This window comes from Lissotriton vulgaris, chromosome 9 (genome assembly GCF_964263255.1).
Source record: "Lissotriton vulgaris chromosome 9, aLisVul1.2, whole genome shotgun sequence".
Lineage (NCBI taxonomy): Eukaryota > Metazoa > Chordata > Amphibia > Caudata > Salamandridae > Lissotriton > Lissotriton vulgaris.
Genome location: NC_141697.1, coordinates 1,110,081,800 through 1,110,099,213, shown reverse-complemented (window position 1 = coordinate 1,110,099,213; position 17,414 = coordinate 1,110,081,800). Strand labels below are relative to the sequence as shown.

The following is a 17,414-nucleotide window of genomic DNA, read 5'->3' as shown; positions in this document are numbered from 1 at the left end:
CCTAAAAAGGCACAGTATGCGCATGTCAAAGTAAGAAAGGCAGATACAGATCAGAATAGTGCCAAAACTATGTGTGAGAAATGCCTCAAAGGCAGGGAGATGAAATTAACAGACATTAAAAAAGGTGCCATAGTAAATTTAGATCAGTTGCTCACATGCAAGAGAGATGAGTGTGAGACCAACAGAAAATTGGAGTTAGACATATCAGAGGCACGGGGTTAATAAAAGAGGACATGGCCACTTAGAAGCGAGGGGAAAAAAGTACAGACAGGTGTGTGTGAGAGAAAGGGAAAAACATGAAAAGGAACAGGTAACAGATAGTGATAAACACAAATACCCAAGGGAATGTTTTCATGTATATTATACTGGACGAACCTTACTTACCATTCTGCTAAAAAAGATCCATTGCGTGATGTATCTGAGCGCTTAGAGTTTCTAGTTCCCAGGTACATTTTTCTGGTATAGATTTGCCTTCCATAACAGCATCTCTGTGTGCAAAGGAAACAGCAGCGGGGGCTGTATTTTGAGAAATAGAAAACAAAAACGAATAATGATAAAACGACAGAAACCCATTTCCTATAGTCTCCTTGCCAGCCAAAAATGTTACTTACCAGCTGAAATTGAAGGAGGTCTGCCACCCAACAAAAATTTAACAAGATAGGAATTAACAATATATGGATATATGCCACCTTTCTTAGAGCTATGTAATTCTTTACTAAAGTAGCAGATGTCACGGAGGGCTCCACTTAGGGATAACGCACATGCCGCACAGAGATGATTGTGACCTTGGACAAGAATGTCTCGTAGTTAAGCTCAGTACAATTAGAGCGATGCACTGCTTACATATTTGAGACTAAAGTGCAGCGCGTGCTCCATAATTGTAAACAGGTGGGTGCGCTGTGGTCCTGATCCTTTGAATGTTCTGGGATGTAAATTGTAACTTTTGTATACCTTTTTCTTTCTCCATCACCTACCCGTAAACACACTCCACCTCCATTTGTGTCCAGCCACTTTTTTCTGAAGTTCTAATGCAACTTTGTATCGCTTCTGTGGTGGGAAAGATTACTTTCTGCAACGGTGCGCCAGCTCTGTGTAACAAGACGTGACTCATGGCTACGCATGGTGAACAGAGAGCCGCAGCTGCGAATGAAACACTAACCACACACAGCTCACACGCGTGAACGGTGCGCTGCACACCGCTGGCAAGAGTCCCAAGTTTCGTCATACATGTGTCAACACAGAGGTCCTGAAGTGGTTGGTCGGTCAGGTGTGGTCTTCGGACAGTCTGCCGTCAGAAGACTCGAGCATCCATTTCACGATCCCGCCGCCAGTGCCGTGCACTTAACGCCAGCTGGACTGCTCTCTCGCCTCTAGGCGCACCAGCGGACTCTTCCCACGAGCTTCATCTTCTAAAGCCCGGACAGGGTAGGGAGGGAGACCCGCGGTCCCAGCAGCCTGTGGCTCACACGAACAGAGCACAAGTCCTAGAAAAAGAAGGGGGGGGGGGGGCTGAACATATGCAAATGTCCTCGTGACGTCAATTTGAGACCCAGCTTCTTGGCAGGGGGACGGCGTCCACCCTGTAACAAGAGTGGGGGGACGCCGTCCACCCGTGTGTACCCCCGATTCGAGCCCTGCAAACAAACACCCTGTGCGCACGCCAGCCTGGGCGCAGACACAGCCCGGGGCGGCGGCCGGCGCTGGGACCCGGGGCGGCTCCCCGGCCGGTGTGTGTCCGAGAGCCTCTGGCAGGAGCCGGGCCAGGCGGGGTGGGACCGGGCAGGTTCCCCGGGCAGCTGACTGCGCATGCGCACCGCCGGTTCCCATCAGCGAGTCGGGAGCAGCAAACAAGCGGCGAGAAGCCTTTGTATGCTCTTAAAGGAGCCGCGGACCATTCCCCGGAGCCCGAGGCAGGGCAGAAAGTGACAGCTGGGCAGAGAGGGCTGCTGGTGGCCGCGGGGGACGGCGGGAACCCCCGCAGCGTGGCGGGCACCTGAGGGCGCAGTGCCAGCCCGCGCACCCCCGGGCGACTGCTGGAAAAGTTCTCTGGTGGAGGCTGCGAGTCCGCCGGACGGTGGAAGTTGGGTTCCTGCTCCGGGCACGCTCGCCCCGTGCCTCCGGCCGGTGCCCCTGTTCTATGAGCCTCTCGCCCCCCAGGGGGCACCTGTCCAGTGCCCGGGAGCGCCTCCCGCCGCCATGGCCAAGGTGATCCAGAAGAAGAGCCACTGGACGGGCAGGGTGAACCGCTGCGCGGTGAGCCGAGCCCCCGGGAGCCCGGGGCTGGCGCTGCCGCTGCTGGGGGGCGCGGAGTACGGGGAGTTCTGCTACCTGGCAGTGGGGGATGAGCTGGCCGACCTGCAGTGCGTGGAGGGCAGCCTGGCGGCCGGGGAGCTGCTGCTGGAGGTGGCCGGGGTCTCGGTGTCCGGGCTCCCGCGGTACGACGTGCAGGAGCGGGTCCGGGAGAGCAAGGAGCCCGTGCCGCTCAAGACCGTCAGACAAGGTGAGAGGCTGCTGTGTGTGAAGGGGGCTACATGTGAAGGCGGCGCACGGGCTGTGAGGGTATCACAGGTTCCCACAGGCGCTGCGCAAAGTGTGCCACGGGAAGGCGTCATGAGCTGGGTACAAAGTGCATCACGGGGTCTGTGTAAAGTACACCGCACCACAGAGACTACACAAAGTGCATCACGGGGTCTGTGTAAAGTCCACCACACCACAGACTCTACACAAAGTGCATAACGGGGTCTGTATAAAAGTGCATCCCGGGGTCTGTGTAAAGTCCACCACACCACAGACTCTACACAAAGTGCATAACCGGGTCTGTATAAAAGTGCATCCCGGGGTCTGTGTAAAGTCCACCACACCACAGACTCTACACAAAGTGCATAACGGGGTCTGTATAAAAGTGCATCCCGGGGTCTGTGTAAAGTCCACCACACCACAGACTCTACACAAAGTGCATAACGGGGTCTGTATAAAAGTGCATCCCGGGGTCTGTGTAAAGTACACCACACCACAGACTCTCCACAAAAGTGCATCACGAGGTCTGTATAAAGTCCACCATAGACTCTACACAAAGTGCATCTCGGGGTCTGTGTATAGTCCACCACACCACAGACTCTACACAAAGTGCATCACGGGGTCTGTATAAAGTCCACCATAGACTTTCCACAAAGTGCATCTCGGGGTCTGTAGAAAGTCCACCACACCACAGACTCTCCACAAAAGTGCATCACGAGGTCTGTATAAAGTCCACCACAGGAGGATATTTCTCAGTGTCAATCCAGGGTTTATGACAGACTCGGTAGCAAGGAGCATCACAGCCAGGCCGTCAGCACCGCTCACTATAGTAGTGTCACAAGATCTTTCACAGGCGCTCTGTTCAAGTTACCACCGGCTCTGTCGCACAACCCACATCAGACGGGCTCCCTGCACTTTGTATTTTCCAGACTCTTCACCACATAAGCTTCTGTCTCAAGCTTCATACACATAAGTGCTTTTTAGGTGTTGTGCACGGTCTGTCACACAGGCTGACTAACTTCCAGCCTCCATCACGCACGCTGTCACACAGGCACAGTCACGTGCGCTCTGACCTAGAAGGCCCGCGCCTCGGTCTTCCGCAGGTTGTTATACAAGGCATGCCCGTCGCAGGCTTCGCCACATACATTCCAGATATAACTCATTGTTACACGGAAAGCTCCTGTCGGACCCGGTCTGTCGCCAACTCTGTACAGGAAGTTACACGGGACCTGTCGCAAACGCTGCGTCTATGATGCATAAAACCTTTCACTGTCTATTGTAGTTGTCACTATTATCACTCGAGCTTTATACCCGCCTATGTGACGGGGCATGTCACTGTCTGGCTTTGACACGTTTTGACACGCTCTGCCACTGTGTTGTCTAACTAATGATGTTACCGTCTCCGTGAAAGGATTTAGCGCTGTCGCACAAGCTCCTGTTGCTTTTTCCGCAGGCTCTGTCGCTGTTTTCACTGTTCAAACTGTCTCACACACAGCCGGAAGATCATTCACAGCCACTGTCGTGGCGTAGCTCACCAAAGGCACAATACAAAGGGTCTCGAGCTACACGTGTCAAACCTTGCACGGTGCCTTTAATTGCAAATGGTCTGTTATTTACAAAAAACCCAATATATGAATGTAAACAGTTCGCATCGCTGCATGACCTCATACCCACCGTACACCTGACTGCAACGGAGCCATTCACTCTATGAGTGACTACTTGTCCTATACAAGTTTAACAGGGTCAGCCACAGCCCCTACAAGTACTGTACCCCTGTTTCAGACGCCAAACCCACCGTTTCTTTATGCAGCCCCGGTGGCTATGCACAAGTCTTTCACACGACTTTGCATTGACAGTTACTCTGCACCTCTCTCTCTCTCTAACTTGAACTTAAAACGTTGCTGCATCATGCCTTTAGGATCTTGCATAGCTCCTAAAAGTCTTCAGCAGCCCAGCGTTTTATATGACTGCACAGAAGCCACTAACAGGGGACGGGCTGGTCCCAGCCCCTCTCACTGCACACTTATTGGCAATCAGTGTGCAATGAGAGGGGCTGGGAACAGCCCTGCCCCTGTGAGACTTGTGCACAGCGACAAGGGCTGTACACAGCGACAATGGCTGTGCAATCAGTGATTGCACTGCCCTTGTCGCTGTGGGCAGGTCAGTTGACAGGTGCACAGTCTTTGTCGCTGTGCACACGTCAGTTGAAAGGTGCATAGTCCTTGTCACTATGCACAGGTTAGTTGACAGTTGCACTGCCCTTGTCGCTGTGCACAGGTCAGTTGACAGGTGTTCGGCTCTTGTTGCTGTGCACAGGTCAGTTGGTAGGTGCCCGGCCCTTGTCGCTGTGCACAGGTCAGTTGACGGGTGCAAGGCCCTTGTCGCTGTGCACAGGTCAGTTGACAGGTGCACGGGCCTTGTCTCTGTGCACAGGTCGGTTGACAGTTGCATGGCCCTTGTCGCTGTGCACTGTTCAGTTGACTGGTGCACAGCCCTTGTCGCTGTGCACAAGTCCGTTGACAGGTGCACGGGCCTTGTCGCTGTGCACCGTTCAGTTGACTGGTGCACAGCCCTTGTCGCTGTGTATACGTCCATTGAAAGGTGCACGGGCCTTATCGCTGTGCACAGTTCATTTGACAGTTGTACAGGCCTTGTCGCTGTGCACATGTTAATTTAGAGGTGCTCTGCCCTTGTCGCTGTGCACCGGTCAGTTGACTGGTGCACAGCCCTTGTCACTGTGCACCGGTCAGTTGACTGGTGCACAGCCTTTGTCACTGTGCACCGGTCAGTTGACAGGTGCTCTGCCCTTGTCGCTGTGCACAGTTCAGTTGACAGTTGCACAGCCCTTGTCGCAGTGCATAGGTCAGTGGGCAGCTGAATGACCATACACAGACCATGTCTTTGCATCCAGGCCTCTCGCAATAGTAAGGCCTTACCCAGCCCATGCCACTACACTCAAATAACACTGCAGCAGTTGCTGCATACAAGTTACACAGCCCCTTTCACTGCACACTAATCTCAAACCATAGTCGGACCTTACACCGCTGAGGCCACTGTACTCTGGCCGCTAACAGCAGTAAGATCTCACACACATTTGTCAGAGCACCAGGCCTTACACCGCCTAAGCCAGCCGCGATTCACAAGCCTGAAACAGCTTCCCTCATCCAGTACAGACCCAGTAACGCCTCCAGGAACATCACACTGCGCATGTCATTGCAAAGGCGTCACTTAACAGAAGGGCATTATACTTACCACAAGCGTGAACAGCTTCGGGACTTTACATCCTACCTGTCACTGTGCTTACGTCTTCACCACGACTCTTCATGACCTCCTGTCAGATACTCTGACGCTGTACAGGTGTTTCTCACATAAGTTTACAAATACTCCTTTTATTGTCTATTCTGGTGCCGAATACTTTAGCAGAAGTTTTGACATTCTCGTGTTGGCAATTCTTTCTGCACAGCCCCAGTGTGACCTCCATCCATCACCTGAACGGTGGCCAAACAACACCGACAGGTTCTTCCACAGGCCTCGACTCACCTCCTCGCGCACACACAGCTCGGGCCAGGGCGTCTCCGACGCTGGTGCAGGCCTTATGTTTCTGTGTACAGACACAAGTGTGCCACGCGCTGCACCCTTTGACGACATCTGCGCGCGTGCTGGTCTATCACATGTCCTTACTGGTCTTACAGCCGGCAATGTTAAAACCTCATGTATCATGCACACACACACACACACACACACACACACACACCTCACTATGTGCAGTTATCCTTTCACTGTACAGGCACGTTATCTTCCACAAGGCCTTCCATATGTATGTCTTTTACATTTAAGGCTGCTTGTCTAGGACTGGCAGTCTGCTGCAATGCGCTGCGTGCACTATTCCTGCCCCACCATCCACTATCTGCGTTGCTCTGTAGGGATCTTCAGCAGCCCATGGCACACTCCTATCACACTTTCTCTTATGATGCGGTTCCTACACACACTCGCCTTTCATTCACCTTGCCACCTGCTTCTACAGGCTTGTCACACTCTGCTGCCTCACACTGCACGCACACACACCCAGCACCATCTTCAAAAGTTTCTGCCAAACCAAGTCACCCTAAAGAAATCTTCAGCGGCACCTGACACACTCTTCTGACATACATTTGGGTTATTGTGCACCCATCCTGATCTCACACTCGCTGTGGTGACTTCTGCTTGCACAGTTTCAACACCGTTTCAACCCATGTCAGTTTGTAGGGGTCTTCAGCAGCACCTCTCACTCTTCTGGGAATGCGAACCCACTCCTTTCTCACCAACTGCGTTGACTTGTTCAGCAAACTTCTGCCAGTCTTTTGCCACACAGTGCACGTACATTTCCGACACCACCGTCAATTGTTTGTCACACGAGGTCGATGCCCCAAATCTCTGGCCACACCCTTTTCCTGCCTTAAAGCCTCAGTACCGTCAGCTTGTTCAATCATATTAGTGATTTGGTTGGGGCATAAACATTGTAGAAGAGTTTTTATTACAACTAGGTGCAGTTCACAACTGTCTTCCACCATGAGGGACATACTCTGCCTCTTGGCAGCTTCTCTCCTGATGTTTCACATCTGTTTGACTTGTTCATCACATCTGGTATAGATATGTCTCTGTAACAATTGTCAAAAAATGTTTCAATATGTTCTCCTTATTGTGCCCTGTGGGGACTGAACTGGGGCTTCTGGGACCGGGAGTTTTTATTCCTAGCCTGTTCTAGTAGAGAGAAATTTAGGTCGAGCCTACCAGGCAGCGCAAGCACTGACTTTTGCGAGGCATATTGTCGCTTACCAAGAACATAGAGGGGTTGAAGACTGCCCATTGCTTACCATTGTTTGTCTTTCCTTGTCACTCTCATTTGCTTGTTACTTGTTTGTGCCCCTGCTTGTATGTTTTTCCCATGGAGCATTGCCTCTTTATGATGTCTTTAATTGGCTGGCATCTCTGTTTGCATGGCTTGCTTTTCAAGCACTTCTTTTTTCTTTTGTGTGAAGCTCTCGATTAGAGTGCATGGTTTTTGGGCCGTCTCCCTCATGTACCTCTACCCCTGCACTCTGAGTGGCTCTCTGTTGCCTGACTCCTTCTCCGCATCCACTCCCTCTTGCACTCTCCCATGTGCTTCTCCCCATTGATCCCCTCATCTGCTTCCTCCATGTTGCTTCGCCCAACTCTGTGTTGCTTTCGCTCCTACCTTTCACCCTCCCTTTTGCATTCCCTTCAGCCCTCCCCCAGTCTTTTTTCTGCTCCCTCTTGAGCTACATCGGTGTACCCCCTCGCCTCCTCCATGATGCTTTGCTGTTCGTCTCCCACACTCCCCCATGTTGCTTCGCTGTTGCTTCTACTCCACCCTGCCAACCCGCTTTAAAAAAAACACTTTTGCACATTTTCTTTCTTTTTAGTTTTTTTTTAGTTACTGATCCAACTCGAATCCGTATCTAAAAAGGGAATATATGCACCTGTGTCGATTTGTAGGCATGTGTGTGCCTACAAAATGATTGAGGCGGCCGACGCCTCAATTTTTTTTGCTTCTGAACCTTTATGCTGCACAAAATTGTGGAAGCTGTGCAGCATGGTTAAAACAAAACTAACAAAGCCAAAATGTCACAAAGGTGAGACCTGTTAGCTTTGCCAATACTTATTAGCTCTCCCTGTGCTGCCAATCTGGGCGGGTAACTCAGTTGTGTAATCCCAGAGTTGGAGAGATTTGTTTAACTTGTAAATTGGAGGTCAGACTTTGCCAGGTTTGCTCGGCCTTATATAGTTTCAAGGTTGATAACACGAGTAGAACTGAGTAAGGTGAAACAACATGTTGCAGTGCTTCAAGGACAGAGCGGTGTGATAGTAAATCAGCCCTTCTGAAAATCCACTTCAAATTAAATGCCATTGAATGTTATTATGAAAATGCATCACGTCAATCTCCAAATTTGTAAAATGCAGTGTGGAAAAGGGTCTGTGTTTTGTTTTTGCCTACGCTGTTAATCCATTTTGATGTGTCACCTCTAAGCTTGGAAGTTGTCAGACGGGAAAGAAACTTTCCTAGATGCATTGCTCTGATGGGGTACTCTGGTATCTCACTGGCTAGAAATAAGTTTAATCAGAAGATTTTGTTCCACCTCGAGAATTTCGTCTTTTTCAGTATTTTATCATTTTAGTTATTGATTGGACCAATTGAGTGTAGTATTGTCCGCTGGAACTATGCCACCATTTTGTTAGACACAAAACAGGGTGGTAATGCATTTTGTATTGTGCAGTAACTTCAGACACCCATTGTTTAAAAGTATCAGTGCCAGGTTTAAAAGCTAACCGTATTCCCAGTTTCGTGCAACTTCCAATCCTTGGTTTGACTTGAGTCTACAGTTGTTTTATATTTAAAGTTCAAATGTATTTTCACTTTGATCACAAACATAGGCTACTTTTGAAAATAACTTGCATTTAGCTGCTCGTATAATATGTTACCACCATGGTTGTGTTTTGTGTGGACAACTTGAGGTAGGGGAATGTGACATGTTAAGATATTGGTGTCAAATGTAGTCAGTCCCAGGAGGGCGGGATCCATGCCTGATTTTGGGGATAATCACCAACTAACTTAATATTTTTCATTTATTGTAGATTCATTTTATGTAAAGAAGTGGCTCAGATCTAGAGAAATGTCAACATATAATACAACATTGATATGCAATAATTTTAAATGAGCTCCGTTGCATACCTGTTGCTTTTCTTGAATGTAAAATGAAGATAAAGAGTTATGTCCCAAAAGCAGAAACTGTGCTTGGGAATGTCTAGTGAAGTATTTCATGTTCCAGGGAACATCAACATTAGTTAATGATCCAAAGACAATGTAACCATAAGGGAACCGGATCCCAGTATAGTCTGCGGCAGCTCCTCTTTAACGGTTACATTTCTCAAGTAATGATCATAACAACTACTAGGCACAACAATATGACAGTTGGCCTCCCAGATGTTCCCATTTTTTTATAGTCCTGATGATGACCCACGCACTTACACAAGAGTCGAAACATGAACTACCGCTAAGTGGATTCATGGAGTACTTGGATCACATATGTGAAAATGTAAAATACAAATGAGATGGAGTGTTAAGGTACAACTTATGCATACTCCTACCACTTACGCTTTCCTCTTTGTTGTTTCATTTTTGTTTGCTCTATTACACTCATGTCTCAGTTTTAAGGTCACTGAGGACTCTGCCCTGCCCCCTCTACACTTTATTCCCACATTTTTTGAAAGCATGTCTAGCTGTCTTTCATATCCATATTAAAATGATGTCCACCAAGAGCAGATGTTGCCTGTAAAGCAGCTACTGCTTTGCAAATGTTGACAAACCTGTTCTTTTTGGCAGGGCAGAGTCTGTTGTCATACTGGTTTGTTGTTTTGATTCACTGGCACTCTTTAGAAGTGAAGTGCAGCATGTGACACAAAGTGCAGATGGAGTAACAGAGCAGCAGGCGCTGACTGTTTGACAGCAGAGACCCTTGCACCTTGTGATAATCACTCAGGAATGCACTCCCTTCTTCAGCCCTGCTGGCATGTGACAGTGCACTGGAGAAGGTGTGGGTGTGGTGTTATTTCATCGATCGGCTGATGGGGAAGGATATTTCAGAGTTCAAACAAGGGAGTTGGCTGATATTTCCAGCCCTCTTCTTTTCTGCAAATTAAAAGCACAAATTGCCAACGGATAAACAATCCACCCTGAACATAGAACTTCAAAGACACCTGATATATTTTGTAGTCAAAATAAAATCCAATTTATTCTGTTGGCAAATATTTCCCACGCATGCCCCTGTCTTTTAATGTGGTTCACATGAGAAGTAGTGAATAACCGGAGCGCGGGAAGCAGCAGTTTGACAAGCTTAGACTTCAGACAGCTTCTTTTTTTGTAAAAGAAAGATTCAGGCTTTCAAGTTTCACCACCCACGCGCCCTAGCTGGCACTGATGCACACAAGGCAATCTCTCGATCATTGTAAACTTGTTCGCGATCATATAAACTGTGCACGTGGCGACGTTAGGTTGCACTTAGGGGCGTAGTGTGGCTCACTGGTTAGAGGAGGCAGACCTGGAAGCAGAGGTCAGCCCGGGACCAGGGTTCAATTCCCGGCTCGGCGGGTCTTGAGTTCGAAAATGTCCACGGACTCGACAATTCTCGGTCTTGAGTCCGAAATCCGAAAATGTCCACGGACTCGACAATTCTCGCTCCGGTGCGTACTCGATTCACGGTTTCACACTCTGCGACTCTGGGCAATAGCTTGCTTAATCTCCACAACGGCCCCTTGCGGTGGGATGCCTGGCTTTCACCTTGTGGATACCCTGCCGGGGTTATTTCGCAGGGGAATACCAGGACGGGTTCCCTAAGCAAGCCCTTAGATACATTTACATTTAGCTTGGTCAGTCAGATTGTGGGGTGAGCTTCAAATTTCCCAACAATCACGCTGGCATATAATGTTAAAATACATAATAGGACGAGCAGGGTGCATGAGATTTAGTCGAGGTCGGTATAACTCGAGGGTGGGGTCGCGCGGGGAGTGGGTCACGCGGGGGAGTTTAATTAAAAATAAAAATAATACTTGAGGTAACTTAACTTTGCAATTGCCGTCCCGTCCCGCGTCGCCCGTCTGAACAGGAAGCCGCCACAGGCAGACCTCCCTCCCCCAAGCCAATCACAATGCTGCAATGGCAGCATTGTGGTTGTCTGGGATGCCGATCCCACAGGTGTCTATGGGGAGGCCATTTCCTCTATGCAGACTGCATGCAGAAAATGCAGAGTGCGTATGACAGGTTTGGTCGGCCCTGGGGCTGACCAAATAGTCAGCTCACTCAGAGTGGGCAAGCAACTCCTCCCCTAGACTCCTGCAGGACTACCCGCCCCCAACCAGGTATACCCTTTTGCTTTCTCGCAGTGCAAGAAGCAGAAACATAAAATGGTATTAATAATACCATTTAATTTTTCTGCTTCTCGCACTTCGAGAAAGCACTGGGGCAACGCTCCTCCGCCCACATGGAGGAACCGCACCTGATGAGAGGGGCTTAACCGCATCGCTGCGGCGGCTTTTCCCGCTGTGCGCGGCATTTTCAAAAATCCCGCGTAACGTGACAAAGCCAGCTCGTCATCCGCGCAGCGCAGGTAACGCCCATGACGAGCTGGCTTTGTCATTAGCGTCGAAGGGGTTAAGAGACCTGATGGTGTAAAGCCTTTACCCCGCCGGGCGTTATTAAACCTGCCTTCACCCTGAAGGCAAGTACCACACAGGCCTTTGTTTTGGTACTTCCCAGGAGCCATGACCTGCTCCTGGGAAGACTGGAGGCCTTTGGGATCAAAAGCTTGGCCTTTAAGTGGTTGCAATCTTTCCTTTCGGGAAGGACACAGAGGATACAACTGGGGGAGTCGATATCGGAGGTGGGATTTTTAGAGTGCGGGGTACCGCAGGGTTCCGCACTGTCCCCACTCCTGTTCAATCTCTATTTGCAGCCCCTGATTGCGTCTTTGGCTGAGATGGGTTGTAGAGTCTTCAATTATGCTGACGATACTCAGCTTGTGCTGAGCATTGATAATACAGGGACTGCACAAATCCAAGCTCAAGAGATCTTGAGGTTTACCGTGGGGTGGATGACGGAAAACCTACTAAAGATCAACCCGGATAAGACCGAGGTACTGGTAATTCCTTCTACCACCTCACCGTGGAGTGATCTGTATTGGCCTGCAGAGCTTGGATCAGCCCCAAAACCTAGTGCCAACGTGAAGAGTTTGGGGATTAAACTAGATTGTGATTTGTCAATGTGCAGTCAAATTTCCACCGTTGTTGGAACCTGCACGAACATCATTAGACAATTGAGAAAGTTAGCCCCCCTCCTTTCTCATTCTATGATGCGCTCAATTGTAGCAGCAACCGTCATTTCACGGATCGACTATGGGAATGCCCTGTATCTTGGCCTCCCAAAAACACTGACAAACAGACTTCAAGTCGTAATGAATGACGCCGCACGACTGATCTTCGGAGTACCCAGACGAACAAAGGCCTCCCCTCTACTCCAAAATCTTCATTGGCTCCCTGTTAAAGAGAGGGTTGAGTTTAAGAGCCTCTGTATAGCGCATAAGGCGATTTATGGCCATGCGCCGGCATATATTAAAGCCCGTCTGGAAGTATACAGTCCGAAGAGAACACTCAGATCATCGGACTCTCAGCTACTGGTTTGCCCCCGCTATAAATTAGTGACCAAGGGAGGGAGAGCCTTCTCTGTTTTGGCCCCTCAGCTATGGAACAAGCTGCCTGAGGGGCTACGCAGGGAGGTGAATCTCCTACGTTTCAGGAAATCCCTGAAAACATTGCTGTTCAGAAGAGCCCTGACCGCAATGTAGGCCTGTAGTGGTGTCTCTCGGAGGAGTGAAGCTAAGCTTTTGTAACAACATCTATTTCCAATGCGCTTAGAGGCCTGTAGGTGATTGAGCGTGTTACAAATCTAAATTAACAATAACAATAACAATAACTTTACCACTCTGGTAAGTATTGTTTTTAATGACATAATTACGTCATTTAATAAAAGGGATTTAACGGTTATGGATTAGGTAAGGATTTAAGGTTGCCAAGGTTCGAAGGGGTTTTTAGAGTCCAGGGGTGGTTGGGGGGTACGGGGTAGTAAGGTTTCTAAAGAGGATTTTAGGGTTCAGGGATCTTAAGGGGTTTGTATGAGTTCAGGGTTGGGTAAGGATATGGGCTGGTAAGAGTTTTACAGGTTTTTTAGTTTTCAGGGACGGGAAAGAGTTTTACAGTGATTTTTAGGGTTCAGAACTGGGTAAGGGTTTTAATAGTTTGTAGGATTCAGGAATGGGTAAGGGTATGGAGTAATAAGGGATTTACAGGGATTGTTAGTGTTCAGAGATGGGTAAGGATATGGGGTTGTAAAAGTATAATTTTTTTAAGGTTTTGGAATTGGCAAACATAAGAAGTTGTAATGGGGAAATGTAAAAAGGTAGCAGAGATCAAGGGAAATATTATATAAAATATATCTTTTTTAAATAAATTGGGAAGTGGGGTCCCCCCCAATAAAAAATCATATTGAGGGTGGTTTCAGGGGTTCTCCAAAATAAAACATCAACAAAGGGGATTTGGGGGAATTTTTTTATTTTCTCTCTCTTTGCTACCCTTTTACAATGACCCTTACAACTCCTTATTCTTACGCTTTCCAAAAATATACACATATATGAATATTGGTTAATACTACTACAGTTTGATCGTAAATTATATTAATACACATTGTAAAGGTCAGCTGATAGTCCAACTAATTGGATTAGGTGTGTGTTTTAAGGCCTTGACAGTGGTATAGGGGGCGGCAGTCTTTACATTTCACCCAGTATATAGAGAACATTTATACCACTACTACGTATATATTCCGAGAACCTCCCTAACCCGCCCCTACCCCCTTGTGAGTCGGACATGAACAGTTCTGTTTAATTAATATTTAAGAAAAGTGTTTGTACATAGAAATATGATGTTGACATGAAGTTCACATTCGGCAAAGGAGTTGGGTGGACGGGCGCATTTTGTTTGGGCGCTGACGTGAATTCAAGTCACTTTGTCCATACTGTTATTCAACACTGCCTGGTTATTTTATTCCATTCTTTGTTCCAAAAGGAAGTTTCTGTGTGGTTTAAGGGGAAGCAGCACAGCCATTTGTCAGGTGCTTGGCTGTGAAAGATGACAGAACTATCTGGCGGTTGAAAAGGCCATGCCATATCCGTGTACACTGAGCGTTCAACGGGTTATTCAGCCAGACCTGACTAAAAGATAAATATTTTACATCCTGGAATCAGACCCCAGTGTTAACTGCTGGATTTAACCACCAGTTTATAAGGTCTTTTAATTAGATGCATATGTGCTTGTGCCAACAAGTGTGTGGTGGGCGGGAGAATTGGGGAGGAGGGTGTAGTCATGCATGATAGCAGATTGTTAGTGTGCCTTAAGCCCTGTGGTTTGGGGTGTGTTTAAGAGTGCATGGGCATTAGCACACATCTGTTGTGTTTCAGGTTGCAAAGAGTTGCACAGTGGATGCGAAGTTGAATACCACAAATGTTCCAATATTGTATGCAATATATCTAGGCACCTGGTGCACATTATCACCACCTCTTTTTCCCATTCAGTTATGGAGTTCTTCTTGGATAATCTCAGGCCCCGACAGGACCTAAATCCTGCCTTTCTGCCCTTCACAAGAGTGCAAAGAAGGAAATCATGTTGGCAGAAACAGACGTGTCTAAAAAAGAACAGGTGACTGGTTACAAAGCCTGTATTGTGCAGAGTAATGAGGACGCCACATTCCGATCTGGTATGAAGATGTTTTGATGAAAAGGAGGAAGGAAGAAGTAAATTAGGCTAGAGTGTGTGCCCTGCAGAAAAGACCTACACGCGGGCTGCAACAGTCTTGAGTTTACACTAATGGGGCTTCAACAGGCCTTGTACAGTGCAAATAGCAAACATTGCATGATGTCCCGAAAGCAACTTCTCGTGTTGTTGCAAAGAGTTTTTAGGTCGAAGCCTACGAGACAGAACAGCTGTCTCTGATTTGCTAAATACCTCTTGGGGACATCAAGAAAGCTTTCCTGGGAATGCATTCTGCCGCTACTTACCACTGTGTTCGTGGTTTGTAACTCACATTTTCTGGCTTTCTATTTGTAGGCTTTATTTGCTTTAACTTTTCCAGGTTCAGTTTGTCCCTCCCAAGGAGCACACCCTTTTTATGCTACCTCTCCTTGTATTCTTCTGGGAGTGCCCCTTTCTGTAAACACTGTAAAACTTTGTCGTATGTTGTCACGTTTGCTGAGCAGTCAAAGACAAAGGTCAAATGTCCAGGCTCTGTCTTTCAGGGAGCTTGGTGTTTACTTTTCTTTTTCTGACTTCAAAGTGAGAGGATTTATGTGACAATCTTGCTGGATACTGATGTTAGGAAAGGTCTTTTTTCAAGCACACAACATTTTAATAAACGTCAAGTATTTCAGAATATATTAGGATTAGTTAAGCGTAAATGAAGCAGATTTTTCAAACGAATACTATAATATAATCAAAACAAACCAATACACTACGTGATCCTGTTTTCACACATTATCGTTTGTGCGCTGTATACTTTTATTAGTAAAACTGTATGTCTGTGCAAATGTAAAACGTGTTGTCTATAATAGCAGTGTCCTACCACACTGTGCGTACTCCAACCTATTCCATTTCACTCTACTATGCACTACTTCGTCACGTCACTCTGCTCTGTACCACTCCTCTTTACACCACTCAGCGCCACTGTATTCTGCACCACTGCACTCTACTGCAGTTTGCACCACTCCACTCTACATCACTGCACTCGACGCTTCTGTACTCTTCACCACTCTATTCTGTCAACATAAACATTACATAAGAACGAGCTTTACAGTATGGTGGTAGACCTGGGCGGAGTGTGTAAAGATCACATCAGTCCATTTTTAGGCACCTAACATATACTTAATTTTGACTTCCTCTGATGACTGAGGACTGTATGTTTTCTTCAGCCCTTAAGCGTTGATGTTGAAAAGAAGAAGCAACTCTCCATGCTTCTCCCGACACATCAGTATTATGAGGTAGTCATGATTCAGGTGAGGCACGTTGATCTTCAGGGAGCTATATTGTGTGAGCAAAAGTGTGCTCATTCATGTTTTAGTGCCCAAATACAGAGGCTCACGCAGAAAATCTTGTACCAGATCATGACCCACTTTCTGACATTTTTATGGGTCTTTTCCCACATATAGACAAACAGATCCCTACATGTTGGGTCTCCTTAATCTTTAAATTGGAATAAAAGTCTCAATCTACACCTCTGTGGAGGCAGTGATTAAATATGAATTCAAAGGTGTAATACATTTTTTGTGAAACTCGTGCCTCTGAAAGAAGTTAATGAGAAATTGTTCTCCGTTAGACTGTTGCCAGAGGTTCAAGGGTTGTTAATTACATGTAGTGAGTTTGCTAGGCATAATGCGTGTTGTCTCGGCTGAGACGCCGTTGAATTGTGTCGTTTACATTACCTTGCCTAGAACCTTCCTGGCAGAAATCCACTGCCCTCCTTGACAGTCTGTCACCTTGCTAATGAGCCTAAGTGGCTTGGGTTATTGTTCTCACGAAGCATGCCATTGGCTCAAAGCCCAGTGGGCGTGCACCTTCTCCTGCTCGGACTTGTAAGTCAATTTTACCGTACATATGGCGAGAGCCTTTAACTAGAAGCAGATACCTCTGCAGTTTGGATTTGACGGGCTGGCCAAAATCAAATCCATGACAATTTGGACATGCATTGCAGTCAAAGATGGTCTAAAGATGATCTAAATAAATATAATAAAAAATCAGATTGTCCTTCATAAAATGACTTAGCCCATAAGCCCATAGAACAAATTGTGGTAGTTTAGATCAAGAGGTCATTTCTGCCTCCTGTACCTACAAGCAAAGGAGAGCTATTCTCACTGGCATAAGTGCCTTATTTGGATTGTACTTGCCCATCCGAGCGGGGGAAGCCAGGGCCCCAGATGGTCCTTGGCTGGAGATGAACAAGGTTCATGATGAAAATAGTAAGCCCACAACAGTCTCCGGCCAAATGATCTCACAAGTTCTTTGCCCAGATGCCACTTTGAAAAGATCTCTAGGGATGCTCAGATATTCTTCTTCTTTTTTTAAATAAATGTTATTGTACAGTACCAGGTAAGGCCACAGTGCATCCTATTACAATGAAACAAGTACATTCCCGCTCGTTGAGTCCATGGAGCCGTCAGTGATCCATCCACGGGAATAATGCCGGACAATATCTGTAAATCAACTTGTTTCTTACATTTTGAATAGGCCTACTGTTCCCTGGTCTTGCC

General features: G+C 47.4%; 1 protein-coding gene across 8 annotated transcripts in view; it reads left to right on the top strand.

The window, feature by feature from the left end:
* The first annotated feature begins 1,646 nt into the window (after positions 1-1,646).
* Positions 1,647-17,414, top strand: part of MAGI1 (membrane associated guanylate kinase, WW and PDZ domain containing 1) — a 1,125,105-nt gene continuing 1,109,337 nt past the window's right edge. For 5 of the 8 annotated variants that reach the window (XM_086939092.1, XM_086939090.1, XM_086939096.1 and 2 more), the window contains exon 1: positions 1,832-2,500. In XM_086939092.1, coding sequence (XP_086795218.1) covers positions 2,197-2,500 — 304 coding nt within the window. In that variant the 5' untranslated portion in view covers positions 1,832-2,196. Of the gene's footprint in view, positions 2,501-17,414 lie in introns of all 8 variants that reach the window. The other 3 variants (XM_086939094.1, XM_086939091.1, XM_086939093.1) reach the window with 3 other exon arrangements.